The sequence below is a fragment of the Rhipicephalus microplus genome, chromosome 1 (assembly GCF_043290135.1).
Source record: "Rhipicephalus microplus isolate Deutch F79 chromosome 1, USDA_Rmic, whole genome shotgun sequence".
NCBI lineage: Eukaryota > Metazoa > Arthropoda > Arachnida > Ixodida > Ixodidae > Rhipicephalus > Rhipicephalus microplus.
The window spans coordinates 247,471,954-247,491,740 of record NC_134700.1 but is presented as its reverse complement, the minus strand read 5'-3'; the positions used below and the strand labels follow the sequence as shown (position 1 = coordinate 247,491,740).

The 19,787-nt window shown below is 42.9% G+C and overlaps 1 protein-coding gene and 1 long non-coding RNA gene across 14 annotated transcripts in view; one reads left to right on the top strand and one right to left on the bottom strand.

Annotated features, from left to right (window-relative positions):
* LOC119185067 (uncharacterized) overlaps positions 1–19,787 on the bottom strand; it is a 97,627-nt gene that overhangs the window by 45,454 nt on the left and 32,386 nt on the right. For 8 of the 13 annotated variants that reach the window (XR_012894869.1, XR_012894861.1, XR_012894865.1 and 5 more), the window contains exons 3-5: positions 9,046–9,235; positions 6,573–7,967; positions 5,569–5,730 (exon numbers count right to left, since the gene is read on the bottom strand). This is a non-coding gene — a long non-coding RNA (uncharacterized LOC119185067). Of the gene's footprint in view, positions 1–3,724; positions 4,152–5,568; positions 5,731–6,572; positions 7,968–9,045; positions 9,236–19,787 lie in introns of all 13 variants that reach the window. The other 5 variants (XR_012894859.1, XR_012894866.1, XR_012894863.1 and 2 more) reach the window with 5 other exon arrangements.
* The window catches only part of LOC119164168 (sodium-coupled monocarboxylate transporter 1-like), a 29,652-nt gene continuing 13,565 nt past the window's right edge, over positions 3,701–19,787 (top strand). Inside the window, exons 1-8 of the mRNA XM_075892498.1 lie at positions 3,701–4,030; positions 4,598–4,663; positions 4,746–4,797; positions 5,899–5,966; positions 6,587–6,741; positions 7,694–7,834; positions 11,665–11,794; positions 12,269–12,357. Coding sequence (XP_075748613.1) covers positions 3,740–4,030; positions 4,598–4,663; positions 4,746–4,797; positions 5,899–5,966; positions 6,587–6,741; positions 7,694–7,834; positions 11,665–11,794; positions 12,269–12,357 — 992 coding nt within the window. The 5' untranslated portion in view covers positions 3,701–3,739. The remainder of the gene's footprint in view (positions 4,031–4,597; positions 4,664–4,745; positions 4,798–5,898; positions 5,967–6,586; positions 6,742–7,693; positions 7,835–11,664; positions 11,795–12,268; positions 12,358–19,787) is intronic.

The following is a 19,787-nucleotide window of genomic DNA, read 5'->3' as shown; positions in this document are numbered from 1 at the left end:
AATTTTGGTCTGTCTGTCTGTCTGTCTGTCTGTCTGTCTGTCTGTCTGTACATTTGTCTGTTCGTCCACCCTAACGATACCTCAAATGGCATTAAACAGCCAACCCCATCCGCAGCGCCCACCAATATTGCTCAAGGTTTAGCGTTCATAGTTGTGCGATTGTCAATTAAAAAGCAATTATTACGCATATTTGAGGCGCCACAACAACGCTTCGATGTTTTCTATGTCTGCCTTTATACTATAAGAGGCACACACAAGTAACTCTAAGGAATGTAGCGTTTAATCGCGCTGCGCTGACAGTGCAACGCGATACTCAAAAAGGTGTTTCCAACCACATCACGGTGGTGGCACCTGCACGTCGCTTTGCGTTCTACACCTTATCACCTCCGAGACTGGCGCGCATCTTTCTCCGCGGGCTGCACGCCTTCGTTTTCGAAGATAACTGCCAGATGGCACTTGTGTTTAACGTGTCTAGATGCGCTCGTTCGCCTCCGCCACACGCTCGAGGCACTCTAACGCAGCGCCTGCCCAATACCATTCACTGATTTTCTTGCGCAGAACATCAAATAAACGTTTTGTTTTTTCTCTCCAGACGCAAGACTATCGTCTTTTGACGACATTTACAGCGTAACATGTAGATTCAGGTCAATTTTTTCATTCCGTTCTATACCCCCAGCTCTGTTTTCTTTTCGCTGTTGCAGCTGCTTTCTTTCGTACAATGTCGTATTTTACATAAGGTTAGCTACACGTATAGGACTGCGTACAAGTGCGAGGAAGGCGAGGGCAAAAGTTTAGATCTTTCAGTGTTAACACATCATATATATTTCAAGACTTGGGGTATTGATTCATTTTGTTATTTATTTATAACAAAACAAAAGAATGTTGCTTACATGTACATTTGATTGAGCACGAAAATTCAGAATAAAGCTTGAATTGTCACCTGCCTTACTCTAATGTACTACAACATTTTACTAGGAGAACTGCATTCTTGGTGAATCCCCCACAGTGGGTGTGAGCCACAGTTGAAGGTGAACAAGATTGACAAAAAAAAAGGCGAGCGCAGCGCTGTAAAACAGAAAGTTATAGGATAGGAACAACCGCTTAATTTATGTCTAAATTCTAAAAGTAGGTAATGCCCCTCACGACAATCAAAACCTGTGATCGCGAAGTTACATTTCTGCAATACTCGCCGAGCCTTCATGTAACATATTTTGCATGGTTACATGAGTTCTTTCATAGGTTAAGAATTAATGAATGAATGAATGAATTATCTTTATTGCACTCATATCCTATACAAAGAAGCACAAACTGTATGGTCCCATAGCCAAAGGCTTGTTTGGGTCCCATTGAAAGTATACATAAGTGAAACTGTAATAGTTCTAATTAAAAATAAACAGAAGTAAACAATTCAAATTTGGTATACAAAAAGTAATGTTTATCTGCTAACAACAGTCCAGCATCTGCTAACAATCAGACCAGCATCTTGGGGAAAGTTGTTGACCTATTACTTGAATACGACTGCGCAACAGTAAATACACGGGCGCACGTGAAGCACCACTTTGTCACATTTTCTTACCTAAATTAGCACTTAGTCAAAACGAAGTATTTCGCGCCGTGAGTTGTTTGATTCAGGCAACAGATCCTACGCCACGTGGCGGCCACTGGATAAAGAAGAAGGTGTGGCCATGTCTAATCCTAAGTTACTTGTTTGCAAATCGCTTTCTTTAATCCTTTATTTATTATTGTTCCTGAAAAAATCTGCTTCATTTCCTATCTCCGTTATTTTTAATTGTCAATTTCTCGTATTTGTCCCTTGATCCTTCTCATTACTTTGAATGACGTGAACTAACAAATTATCAGTATTTCGTTCGAGCTACCCGGTTCTTGGTCAATCCCTCAGTGTGACTGTGTGCCACAGATTCGAGGTCTTTCCTTCCTTTCTTCCTTCCTTCTATTACGTCTCTCTGAATATATTACATTGAAAAGTGTGCAAAAAAATAGTCTTCTTCTGTTCTTTTAATTTACTTTCTTATTCGTTGGATTTCACCTTTAAACCATTGAAGACGTAGGTTTATCGTTAATCGTCATTAATTTTTTTAACCTATTCAGGTTTTCTTTTTCTTCTCATCGTTGCGATTCTCGGTTCATTCCAGACCATGCGTATGTGCCATGTTGATAATGATGATGATGATGATTCCACAGCCATGGCTCGTACCCACTCAGGGGGATCGGCCAAGAATCGATGACTTAATTCAGTAAGATCTTTTGTAATTCAATATCAAAACCACCCACCAGAGAAAAAAAAAGAAAAAAGAAAACACATCCTAGGCGGAATGGAAGGAGTGCAATAGTTGTTTGTCACTCGTTCAGATCAGACAATGATTCATTACCTTGAACAGGAATCAGCATGATTAAACAAAGCTCCTGTTTATGTTGGAGTTTTTTTTTTTTGAAGGAGTAATAATCACGCAATTAAAAGCCTAATTCTTTTACTTTCATTAAGGTACTTGCAAACTGCATAGAAAACGTTCTCGTGGCTGAAGCCCAATCGGAAGCACCGAAGGAAAGTATATTTTTGAAAGCACATCGTCATCGTCAATGCACGTTCTAGCAAATCCACGCACCCGACTGGTCGCCATATCGTAGAACTGCGCTGTCGCACTGTCGGAGCTCCTGTGGACTTTCACTCTCAGGCCTGACAGTACCTCTCTCCTCGATTGCAGCCCTCGACGAACTTCATTATGGACACCGTTTTAGTATTTTCAGAGTCTCTCACGGACACAACAAAGTACGTAAAGCGTTGCTTTTCCTTTTCGAGCACACTTTCTGCGTTTGCTTTTTACATGAAATCTAGGAATGTTCATCGTCTTGACTTACCAGAGATTAAATGCCTAGCGAATATTTCTAAATATTGCATGCACGATCGCAATGTTTTCGGACGAATATGGAACGTGTTCCGCTTGCGGTAGATCTACGTTCCAATAAAATCGTTCTTATTTTCTACTCTGCACCATCTAGGAATCCTTCAGCAAGGGACTGGGTGTAAGCACACAATGAAGCAAGGCAGTTTTTCATTGCGCAATAATGATCTACACGAGGAGTTGCGGTCACAGCCATCAACTCATTTGAAGTGTTTTTCTGGAGCAGACGACACGGGACCAGAGACGTTGTCCTGGCTTTTGTCTTTTTTACATAACTTCGGATTGCCTCACAGTAGTTGTTACCTATCCCAAGGGGCAATACGAATGTTGTTCTGTTACCCTTTCAAGGCCGCCGCTCGGTTGGCGTCGTTATTACCCGAGTGATTCTCTTCTTAATCCTCGTGGAAAGTATCACGCTCGGTCAACGACCCCAAACCTCGTCCGTCACATCGGCCACTTATTAATTCAACTTTAAAGGTAACAATACCATCCTTTAGCTTCTATCTCGTCTTTCTCGTTTTATTATTCAATCACACAGCATTAAGTCCTTCTTCTCTGTCTTTGTTCAGTGCAAATCATCCTTCTATACAACTCAACCTCAAAACATAAAATTAACTTTTGAGCACGCTTCTTATTGCAAATATTTCCCATTCCTATTAATCTTCCGAGTACATTTTGTATGCACTACGCTGAACGTTTCCATGCTGTCCAGAGACTTGCAATGAAAGCTATGCGCTCACGTTACAATCCGCAGCGTCGCCACAAGGTCGTCGCTGGTGAGCCGGTTCACGGTCTTGGATTACCTGGTGTTCTGCGGCATGCTCCTAGTGTCGGCGGGCATAGGCGTCTACACCGCTTTCTTCGGCTCCAAGAAAGTGTCCACCGACGAGTTCCTGATGGGCGGCCGCCAACTGAGCGCCTTCCCCGTGGCGCTCTCAATCTTGGCCAGCTTCATGTCGGCCATTACTCTGCTCGGCACGGCCTCCGAGGTGTACCTAGCAGGCACCCAGTATGTCGTCATATGCGTCTCCTACTGCTTCGTCGTTCCAGCCACGGCCTACTTTTATATGCCCATCTTCCATCACCTGCAGCTTACCAGCGCCTACGAGGTGAATACACGCCACTGTTGACCGCTTGTCTGCCTCGAGTGTTTCGCACACTCAACTCTTCGTGCTTTCAAACGAGTGCCCTTTACGAATAGCTCTAATGGCGAGCTCCTACACTTGAAGCCTGCAAAATAAGCAGGAAGATGGGGTGATTTCGCCGCATACATAAAATATGAGCAATCGTGGAGTTACATATTTGAGCTGTGTTGAGCCGCGACAAACAGAGCTTGGAAGACCAGCGTCGGATTTCCTATTCGTTTATTCTATGTCACGGCAAGCAGCTTCTTGAGTTTGTAGATGCAAGTAGTAGCATAGTTTACAAACGTAAATTTCACTAAGCTCAGTGATAAGCTGCTGTTACATCAATTTCTGCCCGGTGGTACTGGCCATACTATGAGACTAACGGGACAAACTTTATCGGGTGAGATGTACCTTAATTGCCGAATATTCAAGAGAACAGATTAACAAGGTTACTTTTACGACATTCTAATGACTCTCATACGTTAAATAAGTACGCGCACTTCGTTAACGCCTGCTTAATTTTTTTTCTTTTTTTATTATTCAATATAGTACCTCGAAATACGCTTCAACCAAGTTATACGATCAATGGGAAGTATAACATTCTCAATCCAAATGGTGAGTTCTGATGACATCACATTCTTCAAACGACCAACTATGCAAATAAAATAAGTGTTGTTGCTGTTGTTTCTATTTTCAGCTTATTTACATGTCAATTGTACTGTACGCACCAGCACTGGCAGTCTCTCAAGGCAAGTTTGAGCATTGTTCTCCATCACACTATACACTTACACATACAAAAGCTTTGTAAACTGCATCCACGCGAGAATCCCGCTACAGTGGTCAGAAATTACAATGAATCATGTGTACACCAAAAATGAAGTGTTTGCATTGACTGCACAAACTTGCGATAAACGCATTTTAGCATCATATATATCTGTAGTACAACATTACAATGTAAGTGCCCTCAATGCATATTTCTAGCAGTGATCATCGCCAGTTTCGATTAGACGTTTGCCTTCATCCAAAAATTTACACAGCCCTGCGCAATATTCAGTTGGCGTTTACTAAATTCAATGTGAAAATAAAGATCACTGAGTATGATGCCGAGATGCTGCGCCTACCCCAGCGGCCACAATTTCATGTGAAAATGGTCTTCGATTAATGGGCACGTTAAAGAACCTTGAGCGGTCCGAATTAATCCAGAACGCCACACGACGGCATAAAACAATATAAGATCATATGGCTCCCAAGTCAACTAAATAACTAGCCCCTTTTCGCTCATTAGCCTTTGTCACACATATTAATGATGAGTTTGTGCATTAACAATCCATGTATTTAACAACGATATAATGTACAGGATGGTATAGATAATTGTATAATATTGAATCTTTAGCTGGACGTATCAAAAATGCTAGTTGCCTTTTTACATCACTTTTTAAGAGGGTGCTAATGTCGTATCTTTCGTACAATGAGAACTTCTCGCCGTTAGTGAATGAAATTCGAACGAACAAACGCCTTACCGAGCAGCTCTGTGTAGTGGTTCTGGAAGATCGCATTATTAGAGATGTTGCCGTGTAATACATGCCGTAATTTTCTCCATTTTCATAGAGCGGTAGTAACATACAATCCATTCACCGGGTCAGCGTATATATAATTCAAAACCGTTCCGCTTGCATGCGAGCCTGGGTGCAATATAGAACGAACGATCATTAGCATTGTCGATTGCTGGCTCAATGATATCACTGTTCTTTCACCAAGCAAACAGAATTTGTAACTTTCGGTGCTTTTCAAACAACTATAGTGGTGATAAGGTGACCATGTAAGGTTGCCCACTCTCTCCTCTTACGCAGTGACTGGAATTTCCACCTGGACATCGATCCTGTCCCTAGGAATAGTTTGCACTTTCTACACGAGCATTGTAAGTGAAAACTTTATGTTGCTCTGTAAATTACGCGGGGTGGGTGCGGATCGGTAGCTAGTTTTGAGCGTGACCACGTGGACCAATAAGTAAACTGCGCCATAAAGCACTTACGTGAGAGGCTGAGCACAGGCGCGGCTATGTTACAACACGTATTCTCTTTTTCTTTTTTTTCAAAGCAGTTATCCACGTCTTATGACTTACTGTTTGCAATATTCACAGCTCTGCGCAAGCACCAGTAACATTATCATTATTTTGCTATACTGTAATGAATTACTTGCAAGACCAAGTGTATCGACGCTCCTCTAGTGGGCCATATTCTGAAGAAAAGCTGATTTCTATACCAAGATATTCAACTACCTTTTCAGGAATTACGCATCTTAAATAAAGTCAGGGACCACAATGAGTAATCTAGTTATTCTCAATTCGTACTTCATTGTGGCTTCATTGAGAAACTCATGCATTTGCATTACATTCCCTGCAACGATTCACGTCTATTAGGTTGACTTGTGCGTTGCAGTGTGTATAAGAGACTTTTTTTTTTTCATCTTCACCTGTCTGGGAGTGCATTAAGCGTTTGTTTGTTTATGCCAAACGCTTCCTTACCACTACTTCTTCAGGGTGGCATGAAAGCTGTCGTGTGGACAGACGTCTTCCAAATCACGCTAATGTTTGGATCCATGATCGTGGTCGTTTTTCGAGGGACCATCGACCTCGGTGGACTTGGATACGTATTTGACAAGGCCCAAGAAGGGGGACGTCTGGAATTTTTCAAGTGAGAAATGTTCAATGAAAGTTCAGGGCTGTCTGGCAAAGGTTTTGAAATCACGTTTACATCAAGTGCATAACCAGAAAACATGGTTTCCTCTTAAAACTCATTTCTTACTCCCAAAAAACTTTCAACGAAGAATCGTGAGACGGCTTTTTGTGGAAACGAGGACGGTACTAAATCTTAAGCTTCGAACACAGGCGAAACCATTGCATATACAATTAGACAACTACAGAGCTAACAAAGTGTTTATATTTTTTCGCATACAACCATAATGGCGCAAGAGTCACAATTATAGTTTATAAGCTTTATTCTACTACCACCTGATGGCGAAATAATAAAAAAATGTTATCTGAATTAACAAACCCTCTTGCTCTATTCAGTCAAAATAAATATCTCCTCTTACAAATTAGCTTTATTAAAATGTCGCTTACTAATTTAAATAACTAGAGACAAGTTCACGCCTCATAAATAAGAATGGGCCTCTTTAGATCGATTTGCATCATTTTAACATCAACGAGCAATCTGCACGTAAACGTCGTTTCAGTACCCCAGCAAAACGTTAGAATTCAAGGCAAGCCCTGGAATTTCTAGGAGCAGTTGCAGCATTATGAATGGGTGGAGCGGTACGTCCGTGCATAAAGATCTTTAAGATCACAGGTCTTCGCGAATCGTGAGGTCGAACGGGGCATGAGAGAGGAAAGCGCAGGGTAAACGCTACATCAAGCACTTCCATAAACAACATGCTGCAACGAAAGATAGCGGGATTCACACCATTAGAATGTTGCACGACATGCGAATAACGCTTTTTGCGAAGCTCAAACGGCCGAGAGTACAGGCACATGACCAACGGTACAAGTTCAGAACAGCCTGATCAGCACTGGTCCTGCACTAAGCCATCAGCTGAAGATGGGTGCGCGAATGTGATGGACTGCCACTGTGTATACCCTTCCTGCAGCATGAATCTGAACCCTGCGGAGCGGCACACGGTATTCGGCGTCACCATCGGCACTTTCTTCACCTGGATGTCCGTGTACGCCGTGAGCCAGGCCATGGTGCAGCGATACCTCACCATACCAACAATCCAGGGTGCCCGAACGTGAGATCCCTCCTCCGCGCTTCCTTGGCACTATTCGCAGCGTTGCAAAGATTTTTTCGGCTTTCGCTTTCGTGTAAATACGAGTTCCTTGAAATATATGATCGTCCAGGTTTTCCAAAGACCACTTGTGCATCTGCCGCAAGAAAGTTTAGAGTAGAGATGTAAGCTATGAACGGTTTGGGCGTTAGAACGTCTGAGGTTAGCAATCAATAGAAAAAAACCATAGCATGAACAGTTTTCATGGGTCAGGAGGAACAATGTGCACATAGACACATGCAAATAATTAACATGTTTCACGCTTTTCTCGAGATAACTTCAGCTAGCGGCCCTATAGGTCACGAAATTTAGTCCCGCATGTGCGAGGACAGTGAAGCTTAAAGCGGAACGCGGGACCAAGGGGCGTGGCAGTGAGGGGCAGTTTGTATGAAATGTTAGTTAAGACCTTCTCCTTATTTGACATGTACGTCGTTTTTGGAGGGCATTTGGTGTGAGAATTCAAGAAACTTGTCGATGCTGATATTTAAAAGGCTACGATTTTGAACGCTGAGTTATTGTTTGACGAGTTACTGTTGAGTTATTGTTTCGCTGTTATTGTTTCGTTGTTGTTCGTTGTTATTGTTTCGTTGTTATTGTTATCGCTGAGTTATTGTTTGATGAGTTATTGTTACCAAAACATGGTGACCGCAAGGAGTTCCTCACCGAAAAAAAAAACGCTTCAGACCAACCAGCCATGTGTACACATAGAGCTCATGAAGATAGTTCAACAAACGTAGGCAACGTTATAGTAGGATGTAGGCAACGTTATAGTAGGAGTAGGCAACGTAGGATGTAGGCAACGTTATAACTAGTGAAGGTAAGGCTAAATTTTATACGATGTACATAATTACTTTGGTTATGTACTCGCAATGCTCAAGTGCGGTGAAATATAAGGCCAAAGTCATATTGGATGAATATCTATATAGTTTCTTCAAGGCTGTTTCTCGGCCTGAACTTGTTAATTTATCGACAGCATTCAGCATGCTTTAAACAAGCATTCAAAGTGAATACAACACAATAGTCAACAAATTCAAACTGCTGCAAATATGTTTAGGTGTTAATTAGCAAACTTACGACACAGGCAACATCCATTTAAAATGAATAACGTATCCAGGTTTTATAATCAAATTTATGTATTTTCCCAATCTTATCAACCGGTGCGGCTCTTTTCTCACCTTTCTTATTCGAGCAGAATGGAATCTAGCTTGTACGTGGAACCGAAGTGGCGATAAGATTACCGCATTGCCATGCCTCAAGGTTTCTTTGATTGGCAAGCCACTTTCCCTTTGAGCAACATCATTCCTGTTGATGGGCTTATTTTTTAAAGCTGCGATCTCGGACAACCAGGTTGAAGCTAATTTAAGTCTGAAAGTAATATAACAAATAAATGATGACGCGCAAAAGGAGTTAGGTGAACTATTTCTATGTATGCCGGGCATTTTTTAATCAAACCTAATGCTGCTTCAATATATGAAAAAAATGTATTCTCCTGCATCACAAGTGTGAAAGCCAAAGGCATGCGCAAAACCTTCAAGATAACGATAGTATAGCACAGTAATTAACCCTGTGTTTCACAACACGTGACTGACAAAAAAACACAGCGTAAACAACGTCAGCAAGCGGCCGGGTAGACAGAATGCATCCTTTTTTTTTTTTGCTAAATTCGGAACATCTTTACTTCACATATCACAAAACGAACTTGAATTTACTGCAGTACGCAACTTTTACATGAAAATGCTCGTTTAGTTAGATATAATAATTATGGCTTTTTATTATTTATTTATCCACACATGGTGTGGACTTGTGAATTTATGGATAAGGGAAATGTCTGCCTCGCTCGGAACTTCTAAGTGATGTGTGCTTTTCCCGCTTTCCTATTCGCCGCTGTCTGATACAGTTCAGGCGGTACGTTACATATTTTCACGCTTTGTAAGAGAGAGAAAGGCTTAAAGCGTTGTAATCCAACGTCCTAAGACAAGCTAAGAGCACAAAAATTGACAGAAATCAACACCCAAGTACTTCATACAGCTGGTTCACGAGCTGCAACCAACAGAAGTGTCTTTTGTTTTGATTTGTTTATCACCAAATCGAAAAGATTCGTGCGTCAAACATATATTTGTGGACGTTAAGCTTAAAACGGTACAGACACCATTTATTGCAGATGAGCTTACTGGGCATACTAATGTCCAGTATATACACAAATGATGGAGCAAATTTGGAGCTCATGAAAATGCCAAGCAGATATTTTGTCATATTAAAGTCAATATTCTCATGATGCACCTATCGACGACACTAGATTTACGTCAAACTCCAGTACTAATTCTGGTTTCGCAGCAGTCTGGCTAATTAAGATGACTTCATACCCCAAAACGTCTGAAATGTCCACTTGTGCGAAACGAAGATGTTCAAAATGGTCGCATGTGCGTCATTAACAGTAGCTAAGGTGTGGAGCAGCCATGGAAACGTCGTAATATCTAGCGCGAGCACATGACAAGAAGCCCATATTGCGCTACGACGTCAGCATACAGTGGTAACTGAAACTAACTTTGAGAACGACTATAATTTCCTTTTCAAGGTCAATTTTGCCTACAGAGTACAACTTCTCGGCTCTTGAGAGCTAGGTCGTTTGAGTTTATGCGAAAAAAACTTAAAACTTTCGAGTGAGAAAACCTTTAAAGGATATTAAGAACTGAATAATTTGATGAGTAGTGCGCATGCTGCGGTGTTCCAGCTATTTATCTAGGGAAAACCTGAAAAGAAAGCAGTGCAGGAGCAGAGACCCTTTAGGTTACTGCACATTATCGTACCACCCCATCCCCCTCCTCCTCCCTGCAATGAGAATTTTCACTGCCTGCCTTCGCGGTAGAATGTTTACGGTGCCCGGCTACAAACCCTAATGTTGGGGTTCAATGTCGGTCGCAGCTATTTCCTTTTTATAGAACCACAATGCTATGGGCCCGTGTGCTGCACTGCGTCAATTCCCGTTAAAGAATAACACATAGTGAGAACAGCCCTCCAATACACCATAACTCATAATCATATTTATTTATTTATTTATTTATTTACAGGTACCTTACAGGCCCTTGGTTAGGGCATTGAGTAAGGGGGGCTAACAAAGACATGTACAACAAGTAAAAGGGCGAAAGGTGCCAAAACGTAAGCTCGAGACATGAGTAACAAATAAACAAGAAATAAGTAAGTATAAATTGACATCATACATCGTTACCAAAAAACAACGGTTTCTGCACGTAAAATATTACAAAACATATTGACAGATGCGTGAGCCAGCCTTCGGTGGTTTTGCATGACAAAGAGATCGCTCTTTTAGATAGGGGTTAGCCATTTTATCATTGTGCCTTCATTTTATCGGACACTTCCCCAGAATATGTTATGTTGCTCACGTTTGCTGTTAAAAGGTTGCCTGTTGTATATATTATCATGTGTGCCGTGAAAAATAAAATCAGTCGGTAGTCAGCGCTCGTGTGGTCCTCTTTGCTTTCCTTGCCTCGCCTTTCGTTTCACGTTTCTTATAGCAACTTCGTGCTTGCGCTGCAACCCTTATTACCATAAAACCTCCGAATATACTATTATACAGCGTCGCTGTAAGACGCAATCGTTCCCGTTTTAACAGAAAATTCAAGTTTCGTCACAACTTACATCAGCTACCACATGTTCCAAAGAAAGACTTTGTTTCTTGCAATACCAAAATGTGCCTTCAGAATCGCATAAGTGGTTGCTGTCGCTTCGAAAGAGTCTGAGTGGCGGGACTTTGTGTATTATCATATTCATCGCAGGGCCATCTGGCTCAACCTACCGGGCCTGTCGTTCCTTATGCTCATCTGTGCCATGGCGGGCCTTGTGATGTACGCTCGCTACTATGACTGCGATCCAATTATGACCAAGAAAGTTAGCTCGGCAGACCAGGTGTGTGCACTTAAGGATAGCGCCACGAATAGGTAGGCTGCGACCTATTCGTACAAGTGACGCCACTTCTTTACGATACACAAATCAATAACGATTCCCTGACAACGCGCCCACGTGAATTAGTCATCTTGGTGTACCTACCTCGAGCACTAGAAACGCTTCGCTTTTATGCAGTAAAGCTGCATAACTAAGTTTCTCGCGACGAGTTAATTTTGTAAGCGCCAGTAAAAAATCCTTGATAACATTTAGCGATCTCGGCATGTTTCGTATAACGTACATGTCTCAGCTAATATGCTTATATTCTCCTCCATTTCATCCCACTAGTTCTATTCGAAGCAAACAATTATTTATTCAAAAAATATTATTGGCGTTGCGATCACATAAAGTACCAGATTTCACATCGTAGTGATCGAAATTTCATTTTTCAAAAAACGCCGTATAGCATTTTGTAAAACGTAGTACTTTTGTCTCCAGCTCCTTCCTCTGTATGTCATGGACGTCCTGGGCAAATTCACGGGTCTTCCTGGACTTTTCGTAGCTGGAATTTTCAGCGGAGCACTCAGGTGAGTGATCACAGCTTTGAGCGTCTAACGCCGAAGTTATCTTGTGTCATCGGGCATTTATCAAAGTGCATTGATAACGCTTGTCAACTTGAGCAAACGTTTAAACCCCATAATCAAGCTGAACGAACATAACGCAAATTAGAGTGTTGAGAACGTGTGAACAGCAGTGCATAGTTGAAGAAACACGGGAAAAATGACACATCAAATGCTCGTGTGTATGTAATAACGTATACGACCTTCTAAATAAAGAAGCCACTGCGTCAAGTGACATTCGCTCAGTATTTGTTGTCAGAGATAGATGAACAAAAACCTAGCGAATAGGTGGCCTCAAGAGCATCCTGCGTTGTGTATCTTGCAAACATTGACCTCTGGAGACCACTATGAAGGTTGCGTTAAAAGCTTAGGGACAAGAATGACGTGGCAGCGTAATGAAAAGGATGCAGGTTTAACGAACTACTTTATTGTAAATAACAAAAAAATGTATGAGCGATGAAATAGCAGCGGGGGATGACACGATCTGAGCACTAGATACGAGTTGTGCATTGAATGAGCCCTGACATTAGGTGTACGCAAAGAAGCTTATGGTGCAAGGGCTGTGTCGCAGTGGAACATCTATTCTGGAAGGTCGGCTAAGGATGGACACATACCTAGTAGCGACATAGTTTGTGGAAACGTATAATTCAGCTGTTTAATCCGCAAGACGGCATATATAGTATATACTGAGCGGGCCGGTTTATCTATCCGTGTATACGCAAGTTTACGTTGCGCAAAACAACGATGAATCTCAATACCCACAGGACAATCTTGTGCTAAATGACCAATGAGCGAGGTAGCTAAAAGAAGCTGAACATTATTTTTTGCTCCCACGAGGTGCAGATAACAAAACCTAGAAAATGTGAGAAATCAAATCGTCTAAACCTTGCGTCCCTTATAGGCACTGTGCGAGCTGGGGAGCACAAGCTAGAAACAACTTCGTACAGATAAGTATTAACAAGTCGTAAAAAGCGTTGCGTGCAAATAATCATTGGTCTGACAGCGGTACAATAGATACCAAGGGAGATGAGTCCATGTTCGATAGTGGGCGAAGGGGCGGTTTGTGAAAACAGGAAGTTTTTATACCCAGGATACAGTGGTCCAGCAAAATAAACGTAGTCCAACCTTCAAACTTAAGCTTAAAAGAAATTAAAGAACACACGAATGTATAGGACCAGTCTTTGATCCTGAATATGGGCAAGCGGGAATATCCAGGAAAGGACACTCTCGCAAAGCCTGTCATACGCTTTACACGCCTTACGACATTTTCGGTGTAAATGACTCAAAGGAAAATAATAGGCTTCAGGAGGTCACTCTGGCTGTTGAGTGAGACGTAGAAAGCCCTAACGACGTGTTGAACGAGTACTTGACCCTCAGTGTGCCATGCTTTTACTACCGCATACCCCTCGCCATCCAGCAAAACTATTAAAAAAGTGGCTGTATAGATGGGGCTTCCGAATTATACACGTTAAAGAAACACCTATGGACGACGCCTAGATTATTCTGACGAAGTACATAAACAGTTCTTGTACGACTCTATTCGATGAGAAGGTTGACGATTAACAGAGAAAACTCTGAGCCATGTTTATCTCCTCGAAGTGTTGAGCGTTGAACTGCAACTACCACACAATTCGATGAGCAGGTTGACTATTAGCAGAGAATATTCTGAGCCGTCTTTCCCTCATCGAGAGGGTGAACATTAAAATGCAACAAGCACTTCATTTGATGAGCAGTTTAACTAGTAGGAGAGGGTACCCTGAGCCGTCTTTCCTTCCTAAACAGGCTGAGCGTTGAACTGCAACAACTCCATTAGATCAGTAGGTTCACTTCATTCATTCACTTCGTTCCGTAGACGATATTCTGTGCCATGTTTCTTCCTCAATGTGCTGAGCGTCAAACTTCAACTACAAACCTATTTGATGAGCAGGTTAACTATTAGCTGAGAATACTCCGGGCCATATTTCCCTCCTCAACATGCTGAGCGAAGTGGCGGAAGAGATGGGGTTCCCGAAGCATACGCATCAAAAAACATAAATATGAACGACATCAGTACTAATCAGGCAAAGTACATAAACAGCTTTCTCCGACTGTTTTTCTTGAGCAGGTTAACTACAAGGGGCGAAAATTCCGAGCCATGTTTCCCTCCTAAACATGCTGAGCGGCGAACTGCTATTAAAACTATATTTCATGAGCAGCTTGACTATTAGCAGAAAATATGCGGAACCACCTTTCAATCCTCAAAGTGCTTAGCGATTAACTTCGACTACAACAATATTTGATGAGCAGGTTGAGTATTAACACAGGATATTTTTAGCCATGTTTTTCCTCCTAAAAGGGCTGAGTGTTGAACTTCAACTACAAGACTGTTTGATGAACACGTTGACTACTAGCGCAGGATATTCCTAGTCATGTATCCTTTCACAAAGTGCTATGCGTCGAACTTCCAACTACAACTCTAATTGATGAGCAGGTTTACTGTAAGCATACTATATTCTCAGGCATGTTTTTCCTCCTCAATATGCTGAACGAAGCTGCAGTAGTGATGGTGTTTCCAAATCACTGACTATAGAGAAATACAATTATGAGAACGTCAAGATTACACTGGCGAAGTACTTCCACAGTTTTTTTACTGAATTATGTGAGCAGGTTCAGTATTCCCGGCGAAAATTCTGAGCCACGTTTTCCTCTTTAACGTGCTGGGCGTTGAACATACACTACAACTCTGATTGGTAAGCAGCTTGTTTATTGGCGCAGGATAATCTGAGCCATATTTTTTTTGTCGTTGAAGTGCTGAGAGCTGAACTTCAACTACAACACTGTTTGATGAACACGCTGACTATTAGCGGAGGATATTACTAGCCATGTTTCCTTTCTCAAAGTGCTATGCGTCGAACTTCCACTACAACTTCATTTGCTGAGCAGGTTTACTGTAAGCAGACTATATTCTCAGCCATGTTTTCCTCCTCAATATGCTGAACGAAGCTGCAGTAGTGATGGTGTTTCCAAATCACTGACTATAGAGAAATACAATTATGAGAACGTCAAGATTACACTGGCGAAGTACTTCCACAGTTTTTTTTACTGAATTATGTGAGCAGGTTCAGTATTCCCGGCGAAAATTCTGAGCCACGTTTTCCTCTTGAACGTGCTGGGCGTTGAACATACACTACAACTCTGATTGGTAAGCAGCTTGTTTATTGGCGCAGGATATTCTGAGCCATATTTTTTTGTCGTTGAAGTGCTGAGAGCTGAACTTCAACTACAACACTGTTTGATGAACACGTCGGCTATTAGCGAAGGATATTCTTAGCCATGCTTCCTTTCTAAAAGTGCCATGCACCGAACTTCCAACTACAACTCAATTTGATGAGCAGCTTTACTCTAAGTAGAAGATATTTTAGCCATGTTTTCCTCCTAAATATTCTGAACGAATCCGCATTAGAGATTTTGTTTCGAAGAATAGATTACAATCGACGTCAGTACTATACATGCGAAGTATTTCCACAGTTCTTCGACTCAATTTTTTGAGCAGGTTAAATATTAGCGGAGAAAATTCTTGGCCATGTTTCCCTCTTCAACGTGCTGAGCGTTGAACATACACTCCAACATTGCTTGGTAAGCAGCTTGTTCATTAGCGCAGGATATTGAGAGCCATTTTTTTTTCTCCTTAAAGGGCTGCGAGTGGAACTTCAACTACAACACTGTTTGATGAACACGTTGACTGTTAGCAGCGGATATTCATAGCCATGTTTCCGTTCTCAAAGTGCTATGCGTCGAACTTCCAACTACAACCCTATTTAGGAGCAGGTTTACTCTAAGCAGAATATATTTTTAGCCACGTTTTCCTCCTCAATATGCTGAACGAAGCCGCGGTAGCGATGGTGTTTCCAAATCATTGACTATAACGAAACCCAATTATGAACAACGTCAAGATTCATCTCGTGAAGTACTTCCACAGTTCTCTTTACTGAATTATGTGAGCAGGTAAAGTATTCCCGGAGAAAATTCTGAGCCATGTTTTCCTCTTTAACGTGCTGGGAGTTGAACATACACTACAACTCTGATTGGTAAGCAGCTTGTTTATTAGCGCAGGATATTCTGAGCCAATTTTTTGGTCCTTAAAGTGCTCAGAGCTGAACTTCAACTACAACAGTGTTTGATGAACACGTTGACTATTAGCGGAGGATATTACTAGCCATGTTCCCTTTCTCGAAGTGCTATGCGTCGAACTTCAACTACAACTTCATTTGCTGAGCAGATTTACTGCAAGCAGACTATATTTTCAGCCATGTTTTCCTCCTCAATATGCTGAACGAAGCTGCAGTAGTGATGGTGTTTCCAAATCACTTACTATAGAGAAATACAACTATGAGAACGTCAAGATTACACTCGCGAAGTACTTCCACAGTTTTTTTACTGAATTATGTGAGCAGAATCAGTATTCCCGGCGAAAATTCTGAGCCACGTTTTCCTCTTTAACGTGCTGGGCGTTGGGCATACACTACAACTCTGATTGGTAAGCAGCTTGTTTATTGGCGCAGAATATTTTGAGCCATAGTTTTTTTTTGTCGTTGAAGTGCTGAGAGCTGAACTTCAACTACAACACTGTTTGATGAACACGCTGACTATTAGCGGAGGATATTACTAGCCATGTTTCCTTTCTCAAAGTGCTATGCGTCGAACTTCAACTACAACTTCATTTGCTGAGCAGGTTTACTGTAAGCAGACTATATTCTCAGCCATGTTTTCCTCCTGAATATTGTCACGTCGCTCCAGGGGATGTCGACAAGGTCTATTGATGTCCGAGCAACAGGGCTCTAACCAAGCGCGTCGGTTGGGCTTGTCTTCTAGAGCGGGGGTTCACGCGCACTTCTTTCTTCTTCGTGGTGTGTGCCTTCACCTTGGCACACGACCCACTACCAGAAGCAGGTGGCAATATTCCTCCTCAACAAAAAAAAAGAAAGAGCATCGTCCCGATGCTGTAAAGTTATTGAAAAAAAACCAAAACAAAGTAGGTTAAACAATGAAAAAGGGCACCAATAATCAAATGTTAGACGCGATAAGTTCACCAATGATGAGGCAATTGTCGGAGCACAAATAAAAAAAAACACAGGAAAAGTGGTCTTTTAGGAACGCGCAAAATAGGGCTTCATGCGCACCACGTGAACTATGTCAGAGGTCGGTTGTTTTCGTTGTGCCCATCGTGACGACGTAGCGTCCGGAACCACTTCGTAGTTTACGTCGCTCACGCGGCGTATTACTTTATACGGACCGAAGTATCTGCTGAGCAACTTTTCGGAGAGGCCACGGCGTCGAACAGGGGTCCAAACCCAAACTTGGTCTCCCGGACTGTAAGATACGTCATTGTGACGCTTATTGTAACGTCGTGCATCGACCTGTTGCTGCTGACCAATGTGTAGCCGGGCGAGCTGGCGAGTTTCCTCGGCACGCTCTGCAAATTCTTCTGCGTCAGTTGTTAATCGATCAGCGCCTTCATAAGGAAGCATCGCATCCAGCATCGTCTGAACTTCGCGGCCGTAGAGAAGGCGAAACGGTGTAAATCGGGTTGTTTCTTGAACGGCGGTGTTATAAGCGAACGTCACATAAGGCAAAATGCGATCCCATGTTTTGTGTTGGACGTCGATGTACATGGAGATCATGTTTGTGACTGTCTTATTTAGTCGCTCGGTTAAGCCGTTGCTCTGCGGATGGTAAGCAGTCGTCGTTCGATGCCTAGTGTTACTTAGCCGAAAAACTTCATCAATAAGTTGTGCAGTGAACGCTGTTCCTCTGTCGGTTATCACTGTAGATGGAGCACCGTGGCGCAGAACAATGTGGCACATGAAGAACTGTGCTACCTCAGAAGCCGTGGCTCGTGGTATCGCCTGTGTCTCAGCATAGCGGGTCAAATAGTCAGTTGCAACAATGACCCATTTGTTGCCGTCGGACGATAAAGGAAATGGGCCGAGAATGTCCATGCCGACTTGGTCAAATGGCTTGTGGGGTGGATCAATTGGCTGAAGTAATCCAGCCGGCTTGCTTGGTGGCGACTTTCGACGCTGGCATTCACGACAGCTTTTAACGTACTGCTTCACGCTTGCTGAAAGTCCGGGCCAGTAGTACGCCTCACTTACTCTGGCGAGCGTTCGCGAGTAACCTAGATGACCAGATGTGGGTTCATCATGGCACGCGGAGAGGACTTCGTCCCGCATGTCCTTCGGAACGACGAGGAGGTAAGCGCGGCTCGTAGAACGGGCGTTTTTTTTATACAGGACATTACCTCGGAGGCAGAAAGACGTCATGACACGAAATAGATGGCGAGGTATAACGGCGCTATGACCCTCCAGATAGTCGATGAGCGGTCGAATCTCTTCATCCTCTCGCTGGCGTCTGCTCAAGTCAGATGAGCTAAGGGCGCCCAGGAAACCGTCATCGTCGTCTTCTTCTTGATTGACTAAAGGTATGGGTGCACGCGACAGCGTATCAGCGTCTTCATGCTTCCGTCCAGACTTATATACGATGGTAACATCAAATTCCTGTAGACGCAAGCTCCATCGGGCCAGTCGTCCAGAGGGATCACGAATGTTTACCAACCAGCAGAGGGCATGGTGGTCCGTCACCACTTTAAATGGACGACCATAGAGGTACGGGCGAAACTTGGTGATCGCCCACACTACTGCGAGACACTCTTTTTCTGTGGTCGTGTAATTAACCTCGGTACGGGACAGTGAGCGGCTGGCATAGGCAATGACTCGTTCTTTGCCGTGTTGATGCTGGACGAGCACTGCGCCGAGGCCGATGTTACTGGCGTCAGTGTGCACCTCTGTGTCAGCATCATCGTCAAAATGCGCAAGAACAGGGGCTGACTGCATCCGCTGTCGTAGCTCGGCAAAAGCAGCCTGTTGTTCGGTAGCCCATACAAACGGTGTGTCGTCGCGTGTAAGGCGAGTCAAGGGTTCCGCTATCTTCGAAAACCCTCTAATAAATCGTCGATAGTAGGCGCACAAGCCCAGAAAGCGTCGAACAGCCTTTTTGTCTGTAGGATAAGGAAACGCGGCTACAGCGGCAAGTTTGTCGGGGTCGGGTGAACTCCTTTCGCGTTGACTACATGGCCAAGGAATTTGAGCTCTTCATAACCAAAGTGACACTTCTGCGGTTTGAGTGTAAGATCTGCTGATTGAATAGCCTGTAGCACACTCCTGAGGCGATGAAGATGTTGCTGGAAGGTTTCAGAAAAAACGACAACATCATCAAGGTATACGAGACAAGTTTGCCACTTCAGACCAGTAAGCACAGTATCCATCATTCGCTGGAAGGTTGCGGGCGCTGAGCACAAACCAAAAGGAAGGACTCGAAATTCATACAGGCCATCAGGGGTAACAAAGGCCGTTTTCTCG